This window comes from Talaromyces stipitatus, genomic scaffold (genome assembly GCF_000003125.1).
Source record: "Talaromyces stipitatus ATCC 10500 scf_1105507295515 genomic scaffold, whole genome shotgun sequence".
NCBI classification, from domain to species: domain Eukaryota; kingdom Fungi; phylum Ascomycota; class Eurotiomycetes; order Eurotiales; family Trichocomaceae; genus Talaromyces; species Talaromyces stipitatus.
Genome location: NW_002990118.1, coordinates 2,705,811 through 2,730,708, shown reverse-complemented (window position 1 = coordinate 2,730,708; position 24,898 = coordinate 2,705,811). Strand labels below are relative to the sequence as shown.

Here is a 24,898-nt window from a genome sequence, read left to right as displayed (position 1 = left end):
TTTCCAATCTATAATTGAGATTTCGATCGATGGCATTGAACTTAATTTTCACTTCGTTCTTTGAGTTGTAATTTATTGCTTTCGGCGGTGATGCTCCGCGGTTTGAGCTGTCCGGGGAAAATGTGTATGGCGACCTACCTAACGTTAATCCGCGACACAGCCTTCAAAATAATTATCGAATTTGGAAGTTTACTTATGGGAGCGGGGTAAAACGGGCATCGAGTGATCGGAGGCATCGAGTGATAGTGATGAATACTCCAGCTTTCTTTTCACACATCGGATCAAGCTCGAATTCTCCCAGCCACCCAAAAATCCTGCAAAGGATTTCTCATTCGGGAGAAACCTCCGTCAATGTGATGTCGTACTTGACGCGGGTCATGGATCGAGAATAAGCAATGTGCACTTCTACGTTACATTTGATCATCACAGAAACATCATCTTGATAGACGAGTCTACACATGGGACAGCTGTCACTTATAGCAACCAAATCAGTCGGGAAATGCGGAGAAATTTTGAATGGATTCTTGATCTCAACCGCGAGGGTGATCGACTTTGGGAAGTGGAAGTCTACGTTCCAAATCTGAAAGGCCTTTCTCTCAATCTGGTTTTCTCTGATCATAGTACCTGCAAGGAAGAGTATTCGGCCCGAGTGGACAGATTTCTAGCAAATTGCTTGTCGACTCTTCCGCCTCTCCACTTGATCGGTCTTGACAGTCCTACTGCTGACGCTAGTACGGCTATGACTCCCCGAAAACAACCCATATATTTGCGTGAGCGAAAGACTGGAAGTGGAGCTTTGGCCCGTGTCTACTTGGTAATCGATGTGAGTACCGGCAAACAGTATGCACAAAAAGAATTCCATTCGATGCCGCAACAAGCTACGCTCAGGGAAATTGAGATTTTGAAATGATATCCACATGTGAGTCGTCACTTATGGTTGTTTGAGGTGTCTCTAAACTTCTGCATATCGTGCAAATTATCGATTCACATTATGAAAATAAGCCCTACTTCATAATGCCATTCTTTTCAAAACGGCAGTGTTGAAAGTTACTTTTCAAAAGGTCCAACCGAAACTTACACAGCTACCATCCTTCTTTCACAACTTCTCGAGGCTCTATTGCATCTTCATGCACCTAATATTGTGCATCGAGATGTTAAACTGGCTAATGTGCTCGTTAAAAATGCATACCCCTTGAAAGTGAGGCTAGCAGATTTTGGTCTCGCGAGACAGGACTCCATCTTGAAAACTTTTGTGGAACAGCTGCGTACGCCGCGCCCGAAATCGACGCTGATAAATATACCTCTTCTATTGACACATGTTCATTAAAAGTAATAGCTCTTGAATATGTATTCGGCCTCCCGGTTCTGAAAGAAAGCGGCGGTTTGGGTATCAAGCAGAGGATTAGGCTTCGGTGTCAGCATATTTTTGACTTCTCAGTCTCACTTGAATCAAGAAATTTTACCGATCTGATCAAGGGGATGCTTCAGAAAGATCCACACTCCCGGTTTACCGCAGTGAAATGCATTGAATATGGAAAACAATTTGGAATATGGGATAGCTTGCAACTAGACACCTCTCAGGACACTGTAGAAAGTCCTACCATAGTGTTGAATTCATCTTCCGGATTACAGCCTAATAATTCGAGCTCACTTGAGCCAGAAATTCATAATTCGACAGTTGATATCTCCACCTTGTGTACATTGAAAAGGCCTATGGACAACGGAAGTAACGATCGTACACCAAAATGAGCCGCGATCTTCCCTGCACAGGAGAATAGTTAGACAAGAAGATCAAATATCATTCCGTGAACCTACCTCGACGGAGTTTGTATGTCATGAAATGAATACCAAGCTTAATGAATTTTAGATGGAAGCAAAATTATAGAGAGAAAGGTGACCTGCCGAGCAATTTTATTCATGACTAATATAGAACTTAGCTATCAGCTTTTGGAATTATCTTTCTCAACTTTTGTTCTTCCACTCGAACGATACATCTTGGCTTTTCAGAGAAGTTATAACCCAATCAAAATAGGTGATACAGGACTGATTTATCAAACGGTGTGCAGTAGTATTAGAATGCAACGAGGTTTCTCGTGGTATTTCAGGAAACTTCTATACGGCTCCTCACTCTCCTCGCGTGAGAATTTGACTGCAGACAGAGTTACATACTACATATCAGATCCATTTCTCTCATTTCTCACGCCCATCGCACCGTTGATGGAATGAAACCAATGAGACAATTACTAATAATTGTTTGGCAAATATATCGGCTAAATCGATAGTTATGAACCACGATATTGGTTAACCCTGCAATCATTTGAATTGCCTCAACCTAGACTAAAAAATGTAGGGAATTCAATAAACCTTTCATGTTCACGGCGCATATATATCATGGCAGAATCAAAATGCGATGTCCCAATGTTGAATGGCTGAATTAGTCAAGCCATAGCCAAGGTCGAGCCAGTCGAGATGATCTTCGGTCGCACCGTATTCTGTAGTCATATTTCCCGGACAGACATATATGCCCTGGTATATTCAGCTCGAGTATAGCGTCGTCATGCTGGGGTGATGCCATGGATATCAGTGAAACCCTAACCCTAACATCTTCCGAAGTAAGCTTGATGGGACAATAAACTCATTGACGACAGCTCATCAGGTTTGTTAATTTATGCCAAATACTATATACGGCTTCCGATATTAATTATCCTCGGACGTAATGATACTTGACTGCTTCAGAAACATAATAAGCGACGGTTTGAAGTATAATATTGAACTATTCTTCGAGACATAGTAACACAATTTTCACAATCTGAAAAGACCATGAATCGCCATAGATCGTGGGGTTTCCTGAATTCGGTGTGCTTGAGGTTGGAGGAAAAGAAAAAGCCACAAATTCGACACGAACAAGTGGCAGAATCAGCAGAATTTCTTATCGGCCACTCTTGGCTAGGTTCCACCTCGATAACCCTTATCTTCTCAAAAATGGGGAGGCCCTGAAGAAGCAGCTCTAGTGTATGTGGCTAAATGACAACTATCCTATTTCTACAGCTTGCAAATTACGACTCTTCCTTACCTGATAGTCAACATCACCGCTTTGGGAAGCACTATCAAGCATGATGAAAATCGATAGTGCTACTACTACATGGGAAGAGATCGTTTCCGAAAAACGATTGTTGCGAGACCAGGCTTTGAAGCCCTATGTGGTTGGTGACATAGATCGACGCAGCCCTCGAACCCATAGTGTCGATGGTCGTTCTCGTCTCGATTGCGATTCGACGATTCAGGAGATCACTGATATCTCCAATGTTTCTACTTTGTTGGATCTATTTGGTCAGGGAAAATTAACTGCCGAAAGGGTCACTTTGGCATATATCAAAAGGTGATAAAAAATTTGAGATCAAGGCTAAAAGCATTTTTCCAGGAGAAGGAATTGAATTTATCTTCATCTGCTGACATCGTTTATTACTTAGAGCCGTGGTAGCACATCAAATAGTGAGTCGTCAATCAGAAGTCCCTCACTCGTTTGGCTGAGTATTAAGCATTTCGTGGTGAACTGTTTGCTAAAGGTGACATCCATGCCAGACAAATAGCATCACGGAGCCCAACTTCGACGACGCATTGGCCCAAGCCAGAGAGTTGGACCACGATTTTAATAAAACTGGAAAACTAAAGGGCCCCCTCCATGGCATACCCATAACTCTAAAGGACCAATTCAATATTAAGGGTCTGGATACGACGCTGGGCTATGTTGGCCGTTCATTTAAGCCGGCTATGGATGATTCAGTTTTGGTGCAGATGCTTAAGGATATGGGTGCTGTGATCATTGCTAAAACGAATCTGCCGCAGAGTATCATGGTTTGTACTCTATATTGAGACCTGCACCTCCATTTTCCATTCTTCATTCTTCAGAATTTAAAGCGTACGCACGAATATGATACTGACAGCAGTCATGGCCTCAATCATAGTGGGCTGAGACCGAGAACCCTCTTTGGGGTCTCACGACAAACCCCCGGAACCCCGACTTCACCCCTGGCGGTTCTACTGGTGGTGAGGCAGCTTTGTTAGCGTTGCATGGCTCTATTCTTGGCTTCGGCACGGACATTGGAGGCAGTATCAGAATCCCTCAAGCCGTTATGGGTTTGTATGGATTCAAGCCTAGTGTGTGTTGCTGTGTTTCATAATCATGATGTTCACAACGGTAAGACTGACATTCTACTAGAGTCCGCGATTCCCTTACAACGGCGTCGCCGTATCCACTGAAGGCCAGGAACATGTCCCTTCCTCTATTGGACCAATGGCCCGCGATCTTGAATCCATCTGTTACATAACTCGCTTAGTCGCAGACAGCATGCCCTGTAATTTCGACCCAAGATGCTTACCGCTCCCCTGGAATGAATTCGCTTTCCGAGAAATCCAATCTCGGCCTATGGTGATCGGACTCATCCTTGACGACGGCGTTGTGAAGCCGCACCCACCAATTGAACGGGCTCTGCTCGCACTCTCCAACAAGCTCCAGGCACAGGGTCATGAAGTTATACTATGGGATACATCTGACCATCTACAGTACATTCAGCTCATGGACCTCTACTACTCGGCTGATGGCTGTGAAGATATCATTCGCGATGTCAATGCTGCTTGCGAGCCTTTTATCCCACACGTCAGTTCTCTGATTAGCCGCGGAAATGCCATCTCAGTCTACGAATACTGGCAATTAAATAAACGAAAGTTTGAGCTTCAAAAAAGATATCTTGATAAATGGAATACAACCTGCTCATCTTCTGGAAGGCCTGTCGATGTCCTCTTATCGCCTACACTTCCGCATACTGCGGTCTCGCATCGAGCCATTCGGTGGGTAGGATATACTAAGATTTGGAATCTATTGGACTATCCAGCTATTACATTTCCAGTCGACGAGGTTAGGAGGAATATCGATCGCCTGCCAGATGTGCCTTACTGTCCAAGAAATGAGAATGACTCATGGAACTGGAGCCAATATGATTTAGAGATCATGGAAGGCCATCCAGTCAATCTGCAAGTGATTGGGAAGAGACTTGAGGAGGAAAAGGTACTAGGTGCTGCTGCTGTCATTGAGAATATCTTGAGGGATGGCAAACTCTAACCGCGATTACCGATTCTCCTTTCTTCTTTCTGCTCGAGGCTAAGTGCCGCATTTATCCTAGTTCTCTCTTTCACAAAATAGCTGCTTCCTCCTCTGTTATTGTCGCGATCACTCAAACTCACCTCTTTTATCAGTATAGACCTACCGTTAGAAGTTGGAGTGGTCGCCATTTGAATTCTGTGATAATAAGATTTCCTTAGTGAAAATATCTATATCCCATTTTCCAACACCGTCACTTGTAAGAATCCAAGGTATGAAAAACAAAGTTCATCCAAATGAGCAGTGATTCTAATAATAACAGTAATGATGCTTTGCAAAGCGATTGCCAGCACCGGAATAACGTAGCGTATGGAACGGAAGAGCAAGGACAAAAGAGAGAGAAGTGAGAGTCTAATTTATGCTAGGAACGTAGTCTCACTCCTCAGTCCCCAGTTCAATCGCATCCTCACTCTTCCCCTGTTAGGCTTCATGGATTTCTTAGCAGAAAACTCGACTTTTAACATTCACGGTGATGGACGTCCAATAATTACTCCTTTATCCTGAAAGACTGAAACCAAGTTCTGAACACTTCCAGAAGGAGAAGTAACACGGGTCTCCTCAGATGGCAACAAGGGTGGAGCGGACGCCCCAGTCAAGTCAGGCCCAGATCTTCTGTCAGCGCCAGGTGTAGGTGTAGACGGACGCTTGAAGAGAGGCCTGGGAGGTGATAAAGTATGGTCTTGTTGGGGTATGATACTCCTGCATTCAGCCCATTGCCTGGGTCTCTCGAAAGAAGAACGTGACGACGAGTTCGCATTTTTAAGGGCACGAGATCGAAGGATTTCTTTCTTACGGGGTACCGGGGGTGGATGTCCTCTCGACGACACCTGGGATGGAGTTTTCGTCAGCCGTACTTGGGGTGAAGGGCTTGTCGACTGAACTGGAGGACGTTGTATCAGTGGCTCCGGTGGAGGTCTTTCCGGTAGCGGTGGAGGTGCTGGACTTTGGCTTGTGGCTGTACTTAGGTCCGAAGGATTTGAGCTATGGTTTGATCGTGGGGATGATGTATGGTTCATCTGTATGGGATGTTTCATGTCTGGATCATCAATACGAATACTCTTTGGATAGGACGACGTGAGTTCAGAATCCTTGGCAGGACGAGCATCGGTGTGGGAGTAGGATGGGATATGTTCACGGCTGTCAGGGCTTTCCAATGGGCCTCCGTCCTGGGGAGGTGATCTCGATTGCTGCTTTTTATTGGCACGAAAACGCAATTTATACTCATCCATGAGGTGCTTAAGGCGCTCAAAAGCTTGGTGAGCTGCATGTTGAAGAGATTGGCCGGTGTTTTGAATGGCTTTATTTCCTTTGCGACCAACCGCGAGGAAAAGCCGGCGAGGAGTGTAACCCAGAATTTGGTGAGTGGTCTTCGAGACGTCATTCACCCAGCTCATCCGGTCATCAATTCCCTTCTTGAGTTGTTTCCAACGCTTGCGCATAGAATCACTCATGTCGCGCCTTTTTGCTTGCTTTTTGACCCGACTGCGAAGCTTATTCAGGCACTCCTGCAGCTCTTTCTGCAGGGCCTCCAATGAAGACACTGAATCTTGAAGCTGCTGGTCATTTTCTGAATCAGTTTGCTCAACCAATTTATACAGCTGGGGGACGATCAACTCTTGGACCAGTCCATATCGATCAATAATCGTATCGAGACTGCGCTCCGCTATCTGGTATTCGTTTTGAGGCTCTGGCAATGGGTGTATAGAGTAGTTGAATTGAAGAACACCACCTCTAACCCACCGTTCAATTTCGTCTAGAGTCACCTCAAATGGACATTGTGATAATGCCCGTTCCGTGATGGTACTCAAAAGCTCCTTTGTGCATACGGCCGCTGATAATGATGCGTAAGAATGCCATTCGTCGTTTTTGTGGCCATCCGAGTAATCGGAAATTCCACGCACAGTGAGGCATGAAATAGTGTCCATGATGCCAAATGCCTCCATCTCATAGCATATAATACCGAATTTTAAGGCTAATTCATCACGGTAACTGACGTTTTTCATGACGTGATCCGCAGATCCAACCACTCCTTCATGCACCTGGACTAGGTTATCATTGCGGGGAGTTCGAGCGCAAATAGATCCAAAGGCCTGAGGTTCCATCTTCAGGCAATCACAGCGGCTGGTATGCATGTAATTGCTAGAGTAGAGGTTGTCTTGCTCTGGTCGATGAACGGTGTTCTGCCCGAGACTTTGGATGGTCTCCTCTACATTGAAACCCTGTCTCAATTTTGATCCGAGTCGGGTTATCGCACTTTGAAGTATCGGAGGCGGAGATCCAATATGACCGGTTATTTCCAAACCATGATCTGTATATTTCCCACTTCCATATGGAACAACCTCAGTCCCAAGGACTACGTCACCCAAGCGAACGTCACGCCTAGAGGGTGAGCCACCTCCAATGCCAACAAGAAGCATAAACCGGATTGCTGGGAATGTGCTTCTCATATCGGTTGCAATCCTCGCTGCACGGATCTGCCCCTTCGTTCCAGCGGCTGGACAATTCATAACCACGAGATGATTGCCAATGCGCCCGATATCATAGTCATTCCTGTCGTCACGGCCACGAACTATAGAAGTCGAATCATATATCTCGTCGAACATCTTGACCGCTTCGTAGTATTCGCTTGGAAGTATGCATATCCAGCCGATGAGATAGTTCAAAATTTGAGATGTGGTAGTCTCTTGTGTCGCCGGTGTGCTTGGCTCGAATTGTGACATTGTTTTATAATGTAGGAATACCAGATTGAAGTATTTGAAGGATTTGAAAGAAAGAAAAAAAATTAAAAGAAAAAGTGGAAGGGAATGGAATTTGGGCGACTATTTACTAGTACATGGGAAGCGAGGCTGGGTCACCAAGCACTACAATGAAAGATGTTCCAAGGCACTTGGCATTTCATACAAGAAGAGAGAGGTTGGAACAAATAATCTAACTCAAGCACGGATCGTGTGTTCAGAAAAAGCAATTCAAGCTATACATGGGCTCAGCCCTCTATCACTTGGACCGGGGACTCAGCTGGACGATCAAAAATTAGCAATGCACAAGTGTTGCCCGGCCTGAAATTCGCTGTAGGTTGTCATTTGCTACGCAGGACGACTTAGCAGCGACTATCAGTGTATGTATGCACTAGACTTGCAGAGTTGAATTCAACCTTGTAACTAAATGAAGACAGTTACGCACAGCCTTGTCAACTAGTGCGGTTCGAAGTAATGCCTCCTTAGGGAAACCGCGCGGAAGTATATTGGATGGGGATGAATTTGATCATCGGATAACTGAGATATTAATTAGGTCGTAGGAAATAAGAGAGAAACAGCAGCCGCAGAGCTCAGGCCAGCGGCAGCTTCCTGCTGAGAGTTATGGGGTTGGAATGAAGGCGTAGAAGGCTGGCATCAGGAGCGGTTTTTTTCAGCTTCTATTTACAGATACACATGTTTCGTTGTGCAGAATTGAGTCAAATGTAAGAAACTATCCCACGCAGTTCATTAAATGATGGGGGCTCTCTAGGTTATCAATGGATGTACATATGTGTGTGTAAATATATATGAGGTTAAGAGTGGTTGCATATGCTAATTGTGAAGTGCTCAATCTTTGTACCTAGTTAGTAGAAGGAGAGATTCGGGATATTTCAAGCAGAGCTCACTTGTGGGTTGCCTATTTATATGGCTTCATCCCCTGCTTGATTCCTGACCTCTTTTTATTCCTTCTCTATGCTTAGTTAACTATCTCGTAGTACAGCTACCCAATGGAATATTGGCTCGATGGGACATCCCGTAAAGAATATTGACATGACGGGGATCCCCGCAAAGCTCTAAGCCGTCACACTGATATTGGACTGTATTCTGTCAATTCACGTACACATTCTTTATTTGCATCGAAACGGCTTAGAAATATATCGAAGTCGTAGATCAAAGCAAAAGGTAAATCCTTGCAGAGCACACAGATACGTTTTATAGAGAAGGAACGGTATTCGAGCTGGACTAGATGTTGTAAATTATGCACGAGAATAATTAGTCCACAGTTCAGAAACAGTTGACAACAATTACTAAAGTATAGCCTCAACAATCTTTGAAGGCATTTAAATTGATAATATTGCCTTTGGAAATCCGCATGAATTAAAGTTGAAAACTGCTACTTTTCTCCAGAATGCTGCCAGGAGTAGCTGGCAATATTGCTCCTGGAGGAGGCTGGTTTGTCTTCTTAAATTCATCACACATCTCTTCAAATGTCACCCACTCCACACCCTCATGTTTATTAATGTGCTCGATAATTCTACCCAAAACATGTCAGTTCCAGAAGAATGAATTATGGTTATGTACATCAAACTTACCTTTCGTGCATAAGTAACACATGGGGTCGGCCAGATACATCCGGGTGAATTGTCATAGGGAACACGAATTCATCGTATTCTCGATAGAAATAATCAAAATGGTCCTGAAACGCATTGTATCAGTAGGTAATTTTAGTATATTCTATAAAGCCTCACAACCTTCCAGATATCTTCGATATCGCGCGGATTAACCCATCCGTGACTATTCGCCGAATTTTTGATAAACATCATTGGCGGCAGATCGTCAATATACCAACTTCCTGGAATCTCAACAAGACCAGTTGTCTCGCCCCGGACCAACGGCTTCATCCACGTCTCCGCCTTCTGGCTGTAGTCAATCTTGGTCCATGAGTCCCCCTTCCGCAACCAGTACATCTGGCAGTCCTCGTGGGACATGGAGTGGTCATACTCGAGGCCATAGGCGAGCAGCATGTCAACCATCTCTGCGCTGGTCTCCCACCATGGCGCAACAATCCCACGCGGCGGTTTGCCGCAGAAATCCCAGAGCATCCTGTAGGTTTTATCGAGAATATCGCGCTGCTGCTCCTTCGTCATGCTGGCTGGGTTCTCGTGCGAGTACCCATGCAGCCCGATTTCGTGTCCCGCGTCACGGATCTGCGCGCACTCCTCGGGGAACGTCTCCAGCGAGTGTCCTGGAATAAACCAGGATGCTTTGATGTTGTACTTCTCAAATAGTTTGAGTAGCCGGGTAGTACCAATATGTCCGGCCCAGAGCCCTCGGCTTATGTCGCTCACACTGTCTTCTCCACCGTACGATCCTAGCCAACCTGCAACGGCGTCAATATCGACTCCGTAGCCGACTAAAATGCGCTTCTTGCCCATTTTTTTGAGGAGTAAGTGTTTTTGATGTTCGTCTGGAGGGGGGAGAGTGGTAGTGTAATAGAGGTCTGTAGATAGGGAGGAACGCGGTGAGTTCGTTGTATAAATAGTAATATTTTCGATATGGAACTTCTCCTCAATTAGCTCCATTTTCAAGAGGATTTGAGGAGGGGAAATCTAGGTGTTGTTTATCGAGTCTTACAAAGGTGGGGGTTATGTCCATGACGCAGCCTAACCCTAACTAATCAATGACTTTACGTCGAAAGAAAGCTGACCATATTAGGTCTTTCATGTCTAGAGAGTTGAAAACTTTTAGATAGACCGTCTTGTCAACTGTCCTATAATTTCTACGAGTAATTACTATTACCAAATGAGTAGACGTAGCTTGGTATTTTCTCGCAAATCTCCCTGCATAAATTTGGCTGACCCGATTTAGGTATCTTCAAGATCTCCAGTAATTGATGACATTAATCAAACAGAATCTTTAATTCTTCAGTTGTATGAACAATCTAGACCTAATGCGTACAATTACAATTGCATGCGGAAATATGTCCATGGATAATATCATAATCTAAACTACATTCATTGGATCTCTACTAAGTTTATATCTTTGGATGGACTCTCAAGGAATCTTAGAGCCTTTGATTAGAGCTTGCCCTTTAATATCAAAGTACTGCTATTGTCTGTATTCGGCGGCCCTCGATAGATTTGTTGTTCGACCATACTGGTGTTCACCTAAAAACAGAAACTTAGTAAACGCCAGAAAATGCAATGAAGGTACCTATTACATAGTGTGGGCCTAAATCCTTGACTGTGGTGGCTCCTAAGAGACGCATGCAGGTCGATATCGCATCCAACAGAACTAGGAGTTGCACAGGTAAACATCAGTACAGTGCAATAGTGCATTATGGAAGAGAATAATCACTGACTTTGGAGCGTTCGTTCAACCTCCTGTGCTCCACCAGCCGCAAGCCCCCAAAGCACTGATCTTCCAATACTAAATACTAACAGCTTTTGCTCTAAGACAAAGTGCCTTCACTGCATCAGTACCTCGTCGAAATCCACCATTTACCCATATTTCAAACATCAGGTGAGAAAGATGAGTTGTTAGCAATGATTTGAAGCGCTCCAAAGGTGCGACAGGCTTCCGCTATCCCTGCTTCTCCTGTCAGATGTCCCAAGCGTGCCATAGCTGTTGGAGATACATATACTGGCCAATCGACTTTGCAGCTCAAGAGGTTAGTTTCCAGGTCGCATTTTATACAGTCTATAAAGACTTGTGGGCGTAGCAAAATTGACCGATACACCTGAGTGTTGAAGTGTTTCGAGATCTTGTCGTCAGCCGCAGAATAGTAGTATGCTCGTGCTTTCTTGCTTTTTCAATGTCGTGGAGGTTCAATACTGTATTAACATCAACATTTTTAGAAGCAGGGGTAGCCGTTTGAGGAGCAGGTATCGACTCTCCGCCGGAGTCAATTGACCCCAGAAATGCTGACTGCAGATTGCTGATTGTTTCAGGTGGATGGATGGCTTTAAGGTCTTCTGTTGCATCTCTACCACTAACGCGGAGAATAGCTTGCGCACCACCAGGATGACTGGCCAGAAGACTTGTCACCTTATTCTGGTTAGAGACTAATAATGGAATATTTAGCGACACCAAGGGAGAAGCTCACATCGTAGACTTTTCCGTAAAGAACAACCCAGCAGCTATCCTCTTTGTTGTGTTGCATAACTTTGAATGTTAGTGGTGCCCTAGCCTTGAGGGATTTATACTACCTTCAGTACTTGTGAAAATTTTGCCCATGTTGACTGTCGGGCTATTAGTCCGGAGATGAATGCTTTGAAATGCGTATACGGCCAGAAAATGACAAAGCACAATTGCTGATACAATTATTTGTGTCTAATTGATTATCGTGCTCTAGGCTATGACATAGTATTAACAATTTCCCTCAACCTTACAAATTATACATTGTAGATTGTAGTTTTTTTTAAAATAGCGCCCTTACCCCCTTTCTTGTGCAATGAAAGGCTGACTAGAGAAACTATCTCCAGTTATTGGAAGCTTCAAATTTCCTAATTCTATCTCAACTTAACTTGCATCCAATACCTCAGGGATCCCATATAACATTAATATCAGTACCTGCGCAAGAAATCTTCCCTATATTGCATCATGGCCGTGTGTTTCAAACGGTAGCCCGAAACAGAGAACTCCCACCGCTACCCACATGGCAGCACTGGCATAAATGGGGGCGCTGGTGAACCCCGCCTGGGATGAAATAAGACTAGCCACGAGGCCTCCAAATCTTAGGAGCGCAGCTGCTGTACCGGTTCCTGTTCCGCGATGGGGAGCTGGGAAGGACTCAGGCGTAAAGGCATACATAATGGCGTACTCTAAAACTCTTAGTTAGTTCCAACTACCAATATGCATCCCTTAATTTTCATGCTCACTTACCAAAATTACCCAACAGACTTGTAATGCAAGAGAAGGCTAGACTGGATGTTGAGCTATTGACCCCCACGTAGGCGAAAAGGAAGACAGCTGTCACTATGGCGGAGATTCCCATCATATACCGTCGGCCGAGCCGTGTGTTGATCAAAGCGGCAGCGGATAGTGGCCCTACAATCCCAACGGCGGATGTGATGCAGTAGTTGCGGTATGTTAGGTATAGAGAAGAGTTCTCGATAAACTTGGTTTCCAGATATGAGGGGAGGAAGTTGAAGTAAAGAGGGTAGCCGATGCCTTGTTGCGAATAGTTAATAGTTATAAGTTTAGTGTGGTTGAGAGGTAAACTTACCAATAGTCAACCATATCACCCAGATAAGAACAGTATGCCTGGAGAGCTTTCGGGTTGCAAACAAACCACGATAATGCTCGCCGCGGAAAGCTTGCAAGTTTTCAGCCACGATTTCCTTGATTGATAGACCCGAGTGTCCGCCCTCTTCACCGGATGTAGTACCCAACCGGGAGTCAATCTCACGAAGCATGTCTATGGTCAAAGGTTCGGGCTTGCTATTTTGTCTAGCAACATAGTTGACTGCATCCACAGCATCTTGATCCCGCCCCTGAGATAGTAGAAATCGTGGAGTTTCGGGAAGCTTGAAGATAAAAATGCGAACAATCGTAAAAACGAGTGACATGCTTCCAAGTGTGATTAATATATATCTCCTAACAGTCATCTAATTAGCAACCGTCCGTGGATTAAATAGGGCTTCATACCATCCCATGTTCTTGGTTCGGGAACACGTTGCTGGCGTCGCGTCTGTTGGGCAGCTGAAATTGGCTAGAAACGCCCAGGAGAGCAAGGAGACAATCAACTGACTCAAGTTCCACCATGCCGAAAGCGCAGTGAGAAGATATTGATGACTAGGTCCTATTAGTTATGGAATTGCCCGTTGGATTGCAGATACACAAACCTTCCAGGAACAAACTCCAAAAATATCATTGAATCCACTGGAACATTTCCGCCAGCTGCAGTACCAATGACAGCCCAGAGAGCACTAAATGTTATGAAGTTCATTGATCCTGCAGCAGCGCAGAGAAAAATGCTTGCTATGAGAAGTGTACAGTTAAATGCTGGCCGTCGACCGATTAAGTCACTTGAAATGCCCCAGAAGGATGCACCTAGAATAAGGCCGGTATAGTACGCAACTGAACTGTAGCTGACATGGACAATATCCGAAAATTCTTGTCTAATAGGAGGCTGAATGCTGCCGATGCCTTGGGAGGCGAACTAATAATAAACGGTGTTATTATTGATAGAAGCGATGGTATGGGGCCACAGTTACGTTATCCACAATCCATCCAAAACCTGTCACGACAAAGAGCTTCCATTGAAACCTAACTCTGTGAGCGGTAATTCTCATATAGACAAGAGTCCGGTATACTCGCTTTCCCATACCGATCTCCTCCATGCACTTCCCTACCAGCTCCGATTTGAGGCGGTACGCCTGTGTGGTGGAAGAGCCATAGAACTGCTCAACTTCACCGTCATCAAGGGCGATGACCTTGCCAACACCCTCATCCGAGTAAACAGGCTGAACAGCTTGACTGCGTTTCTCGTCTGAGCGAATTTCATCCATTTTTTGAATCGTTTGATCGTTGTGATTCCATTCCATAGTCGGACTATGCCAATTCATATATTCTCTTCTAGGGTTATGCTTTCTGCATGCAGTGGTTAACAGCCAATAATGTGTTAACAGTTACGGCGACATCTGATGATAACAACATAGGTAAAAGAAGTTGATAACGACCACCCCCCCACTTTTGCTGAGTCTATCGACCAGGAATACTGAGAATTTCGTCCCTGGAAGTCGACCAAGGGCTCTGACATCGCTCTTGGACATCTCAGGACAGCATTATTGCGCAGACGGTACGGATGTACAGTATGGATGGTATTTTGTCGAGAACAACTTGATTTTGAGATATGTATCCAGTTTCAAAATACGTAGTATCGTTTCCATTTAGCTATAACTAACTTTAACCATAACCCTACACTTCAATAGTCGCTAGAGCTGGCGTAGAATCTAATTTCTTTATCTCCATCTTCTTTTTGTACTCCTCTGCCCGACCATAACTTTTCTTGTATGCTCCAGTCACCATATCCTGGACAGTAATGGGAGAGTATTTTGCTGGCTCGCCAGCCTCGCGACAATTTGGCAGGCATTCGCAAAGATAGTCCGGGTTTCCACTAAAGAAGAAAGGAATAGAATATCTCTCACGGCCGGACTTGTTGATAACGCGGTGGATATTAGACTTGTATTTATCATTGGCCATGCGCATAAACAGATCTCCCAAATTCACTACATAGGCTCCCTCGACGGGCGTAACCTGCAGATAAAATGCGTTAGTTACTGCCCTGTGGTTCAGAAGGGTATATATTTTACAGACATCGAGCCATTGCTCAGTGGGCATGTCCAAGACCTGTAAGCCACCCACTTCATCTTGTAGGAGAAGAGTGACACATCCAAAATCCGTATGGGCTCCAATACCACGGTTGAGCTTCTCGTCTTCGTCCTTCGGCTGCGCGGGATAGTGCAGGTAACGCATGGTGGCAACAGCCCCCTCGGTGAGAGGCTCGAAGAATGACGAGTCAACACCCAGAGTTAAGGCAATGAGACTCAGCACGTCTTTCGCAAGTTCGAATACCGCATGATAATATTCCATTGTTGTCTTCTGGAACTTCTCCTTGTCGGGGATAGTCTGGGGCCACTGATTAGGGCCACTATTCAGCTTTTTCTGTTTAAAGTACGGGTGATCCTCGGAAATCTCCTCGCCAATATAGAGGCCTTCTTTGAGCTCGGGACCGGTGCCCACTTCGAGCATTTGCGATCGGAGAAGCTCGTACCCGCGGTTGAACGTGTTGAGATCTACTAAGATTAGACAAGGCTCGTTTTCAAGGACAAATCGAAGTCGGTACTTTTGTCAATTTGCATCTTCTCTTCCAAAGGTAGATCGAAGAAGCGCTTAGCACATTTCATGACGGCTCTCTGCAGATCCAACGGCACGCGATGGCCCTTAATCTGGAAGAAACCATTGTACAGGCAGCACTTGCGGGTATCATCTATCAATCTAGCCTTGGCTTCGCTGTCACTTCCGTAAAATGGGGAGAAATCCAGGATCGGGGGAGCCATTGCTGTCGTCATTGTGTTTTGCGTTCTCTAATATTGTGCTTGTTGCGATGTATGTCTGAGCCTGTATACAAGATATCTTGCTCGAATATATCCCCGACAAACTTAAGAATTCGGAAAACCTACAGATATGCAGACCATTATCGAGACCCTGCTGGTGAAACAAGCAGTCCAGAGCCAAAGGTGGGGGTCGTGCTGAAGATGGGGTTGTAAGCTCTAGGGTATAGATAGTTAGACGATAAGACCGTTGTGGTTGTTATCGCATTATATGCGTTGGTTAGTGATAGACCTTAGCTCGGATAACTACAAACACTTGCTGTCTAGCATATCAAATCCATATGTCTTGTAGATATCTAGTTATGAACAGAGTGTTGCTGAGCTATGTTGCAAGCGGCTATAAGAACATTCAGAAGGCCACGCTTGTTATCAATTGTCAACCGGAGTATTTTGTTGCCTGATAGGTTGAAGACAAAAGGTTGACAAAGTAATTCTAAAGATCGAGTTAGAGGAAAAAGAGAGCGCCCAGTATGTCCATACAGCTGAATCTATCAATGATGGAGAAACCCCCCCATGTCGAGGAAAATATCGGACAAGGCTCCATTTATTCGGACCCCGAGGCCGAAAGGACATATCGTAGAAAAGTTGACTTCTTGGTGCTGCCTATGCTGTGTCTGGTGAGAAACCATTCAGAAAAGATGAAGATTCAAACTGACGCCCGTAGATGTACTTCTTTGACTGCATGGATCGCGTGGGTCTTGCTCTTTCACGTTCTGTTATATAATACTGACAGAAACAGAGCAACCTGGCAAATGCTAAAACAGATGGCCTTGACAAAGACTTACATCTCCAGGGCAATGACTACTCGTTACTCATTCTTCTGTTCTATATTCCATTCGGCCTGTTCGACCTGCCGTGGAGCTTGTTGATCAAGCGTTATTCTGGTCGAGTCATGCTCTCATTTAGTATGTTCATCCCATACAGCTCCTAAAAGCTAGTTCTTACCTTTTATTCAAAAGTGTCTATTGTTTGGGGAATCCTTGCCCTTTGTCAATGCGCGGCTAAAGATTTCGGCTCAATGCTCGCTATTCGTATGATTCTGGGAGTTTTTGAAGCCGGCTTCTTTGCTGGGACGACCTTTTATTTGACACTTTTCTACACCCGGGGAGAAATGGGCTTTCGCCTCGCTATTGTACAGTCATTCGCTGTTCTGGCCTCCGCTTTCAGTGGACTGATCTCTTTCGGCGTCTTCCAAATTAACAGTCCGTCAGTGAAGGGGTGGCAATACTTGTTTATTATCGAGGGCGGAATGACGCTCCTAATTGGCATCATGGGTATTTTCGTATTACCTCATAGCCCACAAACTGCCTGGTTCCTGAACGCTCGGGAGAGAGAGTCAGCAACAGCCCGACTGCTTCGAGACTCTTCATCGGAAGTTGCAACCAGCTTCAACCTTAAGGAATGCTTTCAGTCCTGGAAGGACTGGCAGTTCCCTATCTGGTGCATCATCACTTTTACATACCCCGTTGCCTACGCGACAGCGATGAACTTTTTCCCTCTCGTGAGTCATGGATTGTTGCCTCGCAAGATTTCAGCACTGACCGAACCAGATCGTGCAACGTCTCGGATATTCCGTGGTCAAGACAAATCTGTGGACTGTAGCACCAAATCTTGTCGGTGCAGTGGTGCTGCTCTGCGTCGCCAAGTCATCAGACTATTTCCGCGAGAGAACATTTCACATTGTATTTTCCCTGACTCTTTCCCTTGTAGGTATGGTTATCTTAGCCGCTATTGACGTGATCCAACACAAAGCGGTGGCCTATTTTGCTTGTTTTCTGATGGCATCTGGAGCATACATCCCATCATGCCTCGTTCATGCTTGGCACAATAACAATACCGTCCATGAAAACTCCCGAGCAGCCAATACAGGACTTTTTGTCGGGTTGGGGAATATGGCTGGGGTGCTGAGTGCCGGTACTTTTCGCACAGAATACGCACCCAAGTAAGCCAGCCTTGCCGGGGAGAAGAAAGATGCTAATGCACAACAGATATATTCCAACGCTGATTGCAACCTGCTGTTGCAATGTAGTCTGCATCATTTTTGTGACAGGATTAGGGTTGTGGATGCGATTGGAGAATCGGCGTCGCGACCGAGAACAAGGGCTGAAACTGAGAGCAGATGAAGTGGATACCAGTCAGTTCAAAGAAGGAAGTAATAGCAAGGAATGGCGGTATTTTCTGTAGGTGGTATAGCGAACTTAACAAGAATTATTGGTGGCGATGGGGTGCGCAAAGTTGATTTATGCCTGACCAAGATGAACTTAATATCTAGTAGACATTGATAAAAGATAAGATGTTTTTCTTCACAGGCTAGTATTTACCAGTTAACTAACTAGTTAGTTAACGTTAAGTTAATCCATTGCGTATTGTTAATTATTGCAGTTCCTTGGATCCCCCTCGCCAATTCCCCCCCACCCCTTTACTAATAAACTAGGGCGGAACTTTCGACTGGGAGCATATCAGACACCAATCACCAGTCGATTCTTCCCCCATCCTTATCAGTGGCAGACATTGGTTATTTAGCGTCAAAGGTCAGCAACTGACATGACTAAACTTCAATTTTCTTAATGCATACTCCAACACCATGAAGAACCACGCTTGTGAATATCCCGGATGCGAGAAAAGCTTCACTCGCGCGGAGCATCTGCGCCGGCATGCACTCAATCATGAACAGCCGCACAATGGCTTAACTTGCGAACGCTGCTCGGTTCATTTTCGGCGCCCAGATCTGCTAGGTAAGGCCTCTGCCCGAGTTGATCTACCCAGTACTAATGAACGCAGCCCGACACATGATGCGCCATGAGAAACGAGACAAAGAAGCAGGTGGTCCAGGATTAGGTGTACTGAATACGCGAAAGAGGGCTCGAAGAGCCCGTGATGGCACGATTGTTATGCGCCCATCGCAGCGAGAGATGCGGGCAGCGCGTTCTACAAGCGCTCCTTCATACTCGGATTCGGATTTTGTAGAAGAGGAAGGGGAAGAACAGCACGTGGGAGAAGCCCCCCTATCGCCGCCTAATTCTGGCAGCGAGCCGACTTCTATATCAATTGATGAGATAGATCCATTTCTGGCACCGATGGTGCCCGGCGGTCCCTTTGAGCCGTATGCCGAACCCATTCCTGGACAGTCCGATGCAGCCGACGGATCATTCAATGTCGGGTTAGATGGGACTATAGATTCCTTTGGCATGGACACCGGTATGGGTTGCAGTTTTCTCTCATACCGCTCCAATTCTTCTAACGAGTATAGCGACGGACTTCAATCTGCCTTTTGCCGCGACCTGCAACTATAATTGGTTGTTTGATGTCGCCTCTCTCGACGATGCCTTTCATCATTTTGATTTTCCGCTCGGTTTCGATACAGAGCCGTTCCCCAATGCTCTAGATACAGGATACATTCAGCCAATAGACAACTATGATGGTCCATCAGCCCTCTTGGAGGTAGCTTCAAGGATGAATAAAGGGCAGGAATCACAAGTTACACTATCCCGCGTAGCACCTGAAATCCTAAAGCTGGATTGGATGTCTGGGCCCTCGTTTCTGGGGCCCAATTTACGACCACAACTGCCACAATTGTGCGAGAACTCGCGGCAAGGCATTCTATCTCTTGTGATGCAGACTTCTCCTATGGGTATTGATGGTCAGCCTTTGACCGTGGACTCGCCTCTACTTACTTTGGGGGCGCTGCAAGAATATTGTGATCTTTTCTTTTCCCGCTTTAATGTGACATATCCGCTCGTTCATCAACCGACCTTCAACCCAGACATAGTTGATCCAGTTTTTCTTGGAGCTATTCTATTCATGGGAGCTACATATAGCACTCGTGAAGCTCATCAGCTTGCCGTGGGAGTCCATGATAAGCTTCGAAATCAGCTTCTATGCCATCAGGACTTTTCTCCACAGCCAGCCCTTTGGGTCTTACAAACAATGCTTCTGATCGACTGCTTTGGAAAGATGAGAGCTGGCCCCAAACAGCGAGAAAGCGCCCAGCTATTCCACTGTGTACTAATCAAACTCATCCGCCGCAGTAATTGCTGTAACATACAAGATTTGCCTCACTTGCCTCGATCTGACGGCCTAGAGCAGGCATGGAGGCAAGCTATGGATGCTGAACAGCGGAAGAGACTAGCCATGCATTGTTTCATGTGGGATACCCAACACGCAGTCCTATTCTCTCAATCTCTGTGCATGTCCGCATTCGAGATCAGATCTTGTTTACCGTGTAGTGCCGCCGCCTGGGAAGCATCGTCGGCTCAAAAGTGGGAAGACTTGGCTGTCGGCGAAATAAACAGACCCTTCCTTACGGTTCTCAAAGGCTATATTACACCAGGATCTGTGTCTCGACCTCGAGAGCTGAATGCTTTTTCTCGCACTTTCGTTCTACACGGATTGATGTCTGTATCTGCTGATCTCAAGCGTCGAGACCAAATTACGCTACGGTCAGAGACGCCTGAGCGGGCGGGAGCTTGGATTCCACGTATGAGCCGGTCTTACGATCTCTGGAAGGTGGACTTTGATGCAGATTGCTTAGCTATGAAGTTGGCACAGACAGCTGATCCGCGCCGTTTCACCGCATTGAAAATGGAAGCCCATGCTCTCTATCACGCCGCTTGCCTTGCATTATATGTGGAAGTCTTGGACTTGCAAATTGTGGCCGGAGCAATGCAAATTCTAGGACGAGCAGTTACTCCAGCCGACCAATCAAGATCTCAGCGGAATATTCTTCGTTGGCTTCATGAGGATTTCGGATCATCAACAGCTGCCGCACGACACGCATCACATCTGCTGCAGGACGCGGTATTGAGTCTTCATGATTGGGACCAGAAAGATGCTTTCCACTTTTCTTGGTGCCTCTATCTAGCTACGTTGGCTTGCTGGGTTTTCCATCGCGGCATGGATTTTTCGTCATCAGAAGGCAGACTGAGTGTGGATCTATCTTCACTTATTGTGATGATGACCAACTGCCCGAGTACCACAGAGCTGACAGCACTATCGGGAAAATATGATCCAAAGCCTTTGGTGGCAGCCATGGCACAGCAGCTGGCATCTGTTCGATGGGCGGTTGTTCACGATGCGATGAAGGTACTAGTAGGTTTGTCTTAGTAGTTCAATAAATTATTTTTCATTGCCCTGTTTGTCTTCCTCTATATACTGTAGAAACCATAATCAGTGTATCCTTTCTCCGGCGGATCAGCCCCATAGAAGGTTGACCGATCATACTGGTTCAATGGCAGTCCCTCCTTCAACCGTCGAGGCAAATCTGGATTCGCGATGAACAGCCGTCCAAATGCAACGGCATCAGCCCCATCCTCAAGTAACTTTGGTCCAGCATTCTGGGAGTTGAAATTCCCTGCAGCCAGAAATGCAATGCCGGCCTTCTTCAGGGTCGGTCTGAACACATCCAGTGACGGTTTCCCCCCAGCTAGAGAAACCATCTTCGCATCTTCATCCAGAACCTCATCGAAACGAGGCTCAACCATATGCACATATGCCGGGCGCAGTTTTGCGGGAAGGGCAGCGATTTGCGAGCAAAGCCAAAGCCAGTGAACATTAGGGTTAGAGTCGCGGGTATCTTGGAAGTAGTTGTATGGCGATAGGCGAATGCCTACACGTTCTGCACCGATGGCTTCTGCAGCTGCTTGGAGGACTTCAAGAACAATGCGAGATCGCTTCTCGATAGAGCCGCCATAGTCGTCAGTCCGGTTATTGACATTATCGTGGAGAAATTGATCCAAGAGATATCCGTTCCCGGCTGTTTGACATATAAGTACATGGGATTTTATCTCATAACGTAGCTGTCATTCATACCATGGATTTCAACACCGTCAAATCCTGCTTCGATCGCCCTCTTGGAGGCTGCCGCATATTCCTTTACAGTTTCTTGGATCTCTTCGACTGTCATAGGCCGCGGAGGTGTCGTAGCGTACTCGTTGCCATCCATCGCTTTTCCACTAATCGGGACGTCGGTAGCACTGAGGGCTCGCTTTCCTTCAATGAAAGAAGGGACAGTGGCCCGACCAACATGCCATAGTTGACAATATATATAGGCTCCTTTGGCGTGCACTGCGCTGGTGACCTTCTTCCAACCCGCGACTTGAGAGGGCGTAAAAATTCCGGGTACACCTGGATATCCAGCAGCCTGGGCTGTGTTAGCGAGGATACGGGTAGGAATACATTCATACATACAAGTCGGCTAATCGGAGTTGCCTCTGTTATCATGAGACCTCCTGGTGAAGCGCGCTGCGTATAGTATTCGACATTAAGGTCGTTGGGGACAGAAACACCATCTGACTCTTTTGTCGATCGCATACGAGTTGTGGGCGCCTGGACAACTCGATGGCTTAGGGTTACAGCGCCCAAGCGAAGGGGTTGAAAGAGAGGACCGACAATATCGATTGAGCCCATTGTGAAATCCTGTGCAGTTTGTATTAGATCTTCTCCTCTAGACAGGCAGACGTCGTTATATATCATCTAAGCCTATGAAAGGTGGGATAGCGGTGGGATAGGCCACCATTATCTACAATTAATTTGAAGTTAAATTGACTGTAACTCACCCCCATCGTAGGCCCCCCACTCCTGGACTTGCACTTCCAAAGACCTGCCAAGTCTGGTTTTGTATAGCTATTACCTAGCTGACGCTACCGACAAACGACCAGTGCCTCTTGGAGCACTCTGTGTGGGCTTCCTACTGGGAGCAATCCACTAAGTGGAAATCAGCTAACAAAGCCCATGTAAATATTGCAAAATATGAACCTCATTTTCACAGTGCTCGATAATTCTGACTTTACATCATGAATGCAAAATAGTCCTCTATCCTCTTCCCCGCCACCTTGCCCTCCGTGAGCCCCCATGTATCAATAGCTCCGACATATCCATCTGGTCGCACAATTACTATTCCCACCTGTTCTCTTTGCAAAGTGCCAAACCATTTGTCTGTGCAGCGAGGTGTGTCAACATTATCAAGATATAATGTCCAACGACTATCTTGTAGTGCTTTCGGTAAGTCTATTATTTCGAACTCAGACCTGCAAGACTGAGTCACCATTGCGTACGTGAACGCTCTGGATGCGGAGGTATATCTCAGTGGTTGTAAAAACTCGTCTGATGGCACCGCTGTTGGGGGCTTTTTCGCATAAGATTGCCTTGCTCGTGAGGATAATGTCCCCATGGCACTCGCATTGCCGAACCCTTCACAGATAACGCTCAAAAACCCAAGTCCCTTTGGAACGTCTGGGACGAAGAAGTATATTCGGAACTGGCCCAATAGTGGGATATCAAGCTGAATATCTACCGGGTTAGCATCAATGTAGCGAGTGACTCTTCCCGGAATCTGCAGGGCACCAGACTGCAGGGGTCTTAGTATGGTATGCCTATTTCGGGTCAGCATGCCTTCGGAATACTCCGCACCCACACCAGAGATAAAGCGAATATTGTCATCAAAGTTCTTAGTAAGCGCTGAATCGTCTTTGGAGAAAGCTTTGCAATGTTCTGCATCAAAGTTTATGAGATCGTAGGCAATCTTTTGTCGTTCCTCCTCGTAGGTAGCTAGAAGCGATGGTGCGGCCAAACCACGAATAACAAGATTAAGCTTCCATGCTAGATTAAAACTGTCATGCATACTCGTATTTGCTCCTTGAGCTGCAAGAGCCGAGTGGCAATGTCCAGCCTGTTGGTTGTCAGCGTAAAGAACACGGGATTTAGGATGGGTGAGTGAATGAACATACATCGCCTGCAATGAATATTTGCAAATCTGAATCCATAAAGTGCTTCGCTGCCCGTTGGCCCACCACGTAATTTCCGAACCATTCGATGGTTTTCCACTCAAGATGGAAGGGATACATCGCGTCTCTGGCTCGTTGCATGACATATTCTGCGGTAGCCTTGGATCTCTCAACACGTTCGCCGTCGGTTTCGCTCAGTTGGACATATAGTCGCGTCATATTGCGCTCACGAGGGATCCAAAGGATCGAGCCCGCGACATGTGAGCGTACCGCAACTTTACTCCATAAGTCGGGAAAGTTGGTGTCAAGGACACCTATCTCTTAGCATGATTTTGTGCCGAAACCGCCGGTTGAACTTACCATCGAGTACGCCCCAGGAAGCGTTGGTGGTCTCTCCTTCCAGCTGAGCATCCGGTATAAATTCCCTGACCTTTGACCGGGCACCATCACATCCAACAAGGTAGTCGGCTCGGATGGTCTTGATTGTCTTGCTTGACATGTCCTCGTATGTGATATTCAGTTTTCCTGTGCCTGACTCGCGCGAGCAAGAGACAAAGCGACTACTTCTCGTCACGAAGACACCTCTCGATTCCATATCGTCAATCAAGACTTCTTCAACCATACCTTGGTGTGCAAGAAGGATATAAGGATCTGAAGCACCAACGAGATTGTCAGGGTAGTGAGTTTGGCGTCCTGTTCGCCGGAGCGGTATTTCTGCCGTTGATTGCTGCCGTCTGTCAGCCGTATTATCCGCAATTCAATTGAAATTAGTATACCCAGAAAGAAATATCATAAACGCGTGCCGCATTTCTCAGCAATGGGTCAGCAAGTCGCATTTGTCTAAACGTCTCAATTGTTTTCGGCTGCAAGCCATCCGCCTTGCCTGTGGAGGTCTTGTCCGGACGATCGTCCAGAATCCTAACATCAACACCGAATCGAGCAAGATTACATCTGCAAACTTGTAAGTTGACCAAGTGTAATTGACTAATCTGCTTTGGAGCCGACCTACGCGAGCATCAACCCCGACGGCCCGGCACCGACTACGACGACGGTCGTCGAAACGTCAACAGCCATTTTTGCAATCATTTCCGGCCAATATAGCTGATTTTTTTTCTTAATGGGCGGAAGTTCATATGCACATGTATATCTGTACTGCATATGTGTATG

At 46.0% G+C, this 24,898-nt stretch overlaps 10 protein-coding genes across 10 annotated transcripts, besides 1 other annotated feature; 4 read left to right on the top strand and 6 right to left on the bottom strand.

The window, feature by feature from the left end:
• Positions 1–120: 120 nt before the first annotated feature.
• TSTA_050540 (uncharacterized protein) lies at positions 121–910 on the top strand (the record flags this gene model as incomplete). The annotated part of the gene is made up of 2 exons (XM_002485523.1): positions 121–206; positions 262–910. The coding sequence occupies 2 exons, from the start codon at positions 121–123 to the stop codon at positions 908–910; spliced, it is 735 nt and encodes a 244-aa protein (XP_002485568.1).
• Positions 911–3,113: 2,203 nt separating this feature from the next.
• TSTA_050530 (acetamidase) lies at positions 3,114–5,119 on the top strand (the record flags this gene model as incomplete). The annotated part of the gene is made up of 5 exons (XM_002485522.1): positions 3,114–3,379; positions 3,471–3,492; positions 3,583–3,855; positions 3,966–4,160; positions 4,220–5,119. 5 exons carry the CDS (start codon positions 3,114–3,116, stop codon positions 5,117–5,119), a joined length of 1,656 nt encoding a protein of 551 aa, XP_002485567.1.
• A 414-nt stretch (positions 5,120–5,533) lies between these two features.
• TSTA_050520 (uncharacterized protein) lies at positions 5,534–7,878 on the bottom strand (the record flags this gene model as incomplete). The annotated part of the gene is made up of 2 exons (XM_002485521.1): positions 5,534–5,575; positions 5,650–7,878. 2 exons carry the CDS (start codon positions 7,876–7,878, stop codon positions 5,534–5,536), a joined length of 2,271 nt encoding a protein of 756 aa, XP_002485566.1.
• A 1,392-nt stretch (positions 7,879–9,270) lies between these two features.
• TSTA_050510 (polysaccharide deacetylase family protein) lies at positions 9,271–10,328 on the bottom strand (the record flags this gene model as incomplete). Its single annotated transcript, XM_002485520.1, has 3 exons — positions 9,271–9,427; positions 9,486–9,589; positions 9,645–10,328. The coding sequence occupies 3 exons, from the start codon at positions 10,326–10,328 to the stop codon at positions 9,271–9,273; spliced, it is 945 nt and encodes a 314-aa protein (XP_002485565.1).
• A 2,155-nt stretch (positions 10,329–12,483) lies between these two features.
• On the bottom strand, positions 12,484–14,405 carry TSTA_050500 (glucose transporter, putative; the record flags this gene model as incomplete). Its single annotated transcript, XM_002485519.1, has 6 exons — positions 12,484–12,716; positions 12,778–13,065; positions 13,121–13,491; positions 13,543–13,689; positions 13,740–14,056; positions 14,112–14,405. 6 exons carry the CDS (start codon positions 14,403–14,405, stop codon positions 12,484–12,486), a joined length of 1,650 nt encoding a protein of 549 aa, XP_002485564.1.
• Positions 14,406–14,814: 409 nt separating this feature from the next.
• TSTA_050490 (oxidoreductase, 2OG-Fe(II) oxygenase family, putative) lies at positions 14,815–16,039 on the bottom strand (the record flags this gene model as incomplete). Its single annotated transcript, XM_002485518.1, has 3 exons — positions 15,743–16,039; positions 15,214–15,692; positions 14,815–15,153 (listed from the first exon to the last, which is right to left on the bottom strand). Exons 1-3 carry the CDS (start codon positions 15,966–15,968, stop codon positions 14,815–14,817), a joined length of 1,044 nt encoding a protein of 347 aa, XP_002485563.1. The 5' UTR covers positions 15,969–16,039.
• Positions 16,040–16,507: 468 nt separating this feature from the next.
• Positions 16,508–17,956, top strand: TSTA_050480 (allantoate permease, putative; the record flags this gene model as incomplete). Its single annotated transcript, XM_002485517.1, has 5 exons — positions 16,508–16,627; positions 16,675–16,701; positions 16,750–16,915; positions 16,970–17,511; positions 17,561–17,956. 5 exons carry the CDS (start codon positions 16,508–16,510, stop codon positions 17,954–17,956), a joined length of 1,251 nt encoding a protein of 416 aa, XP_002485562.1.
• Positions 17,957–18,594: 638 nt separating this feature from the next.
• TSTA_050470 (uncharacterized protein) lies at positions 18,595–21,113 on the top strand (the record flags this gene model as incomplete). Its single annotated transcript, XM_002485516.1, has 3 exons — positions 18,595–18,745; positions 18,792–19,208; positions 19,261–21,113. 3 exons carry the CDS (start codon positions 18,595–18,597, stop codon positions 21,111–21,113), a joined length of 2,421 nt encoding a protein of 806 aa, XP_002485561.1.
• Positions 21,114–21,154: 41 nt separating this feature from the next.
• TSTA_050460 (12-oxophytodienoate reductase opr, putative) lies at positions 21,155–22,415 on the bottom strand (the record flags this gene model as incomplete). The annotated part of the gene is made up of 3 exons (XM_002485515.1): positions 21,155–21,762; positions 21,819–22,149; positions 22,197–22,415. The coding sequence occupies 3 exons, from the start codon at positions 22,413–22,415 to the stop codon at positions 21,155–21,157; spliced, it is 1,158 nt and encodes a 385-aa protein (XP_002485560.1).
• A 379-nt stretch (positions 22,416–22,794) lies between these two features.
• On the bottom strand, positions 22,795–24,879 carry TSTA_050450 (pentachlorophenol 4-monooxygenase, putative; the record flags this gene model as incomplete). The annotated part of the gene is made up of 5 exons (XM_002485514.1): positions 24,741–24,879; positions 24,508–24,682; positions 24,092–24,458; positions 23,735–24,045; positions 22,795–23,676 (listed from the first exon to the last, which is right to left on the bottom strand). The coding sequence occupies exons 1-5, from the start codon at positions 24,815–24,817 to the stop codon at positions 22,795–22,797; spliced, it is 1,812 nt and encodes a 603-aa protein (XP_002485559.1). The 5' UTR covers positions 24,818–24,879.
• Positions 24,863–24,898: part of a microsatellite that runs on past the window's edge.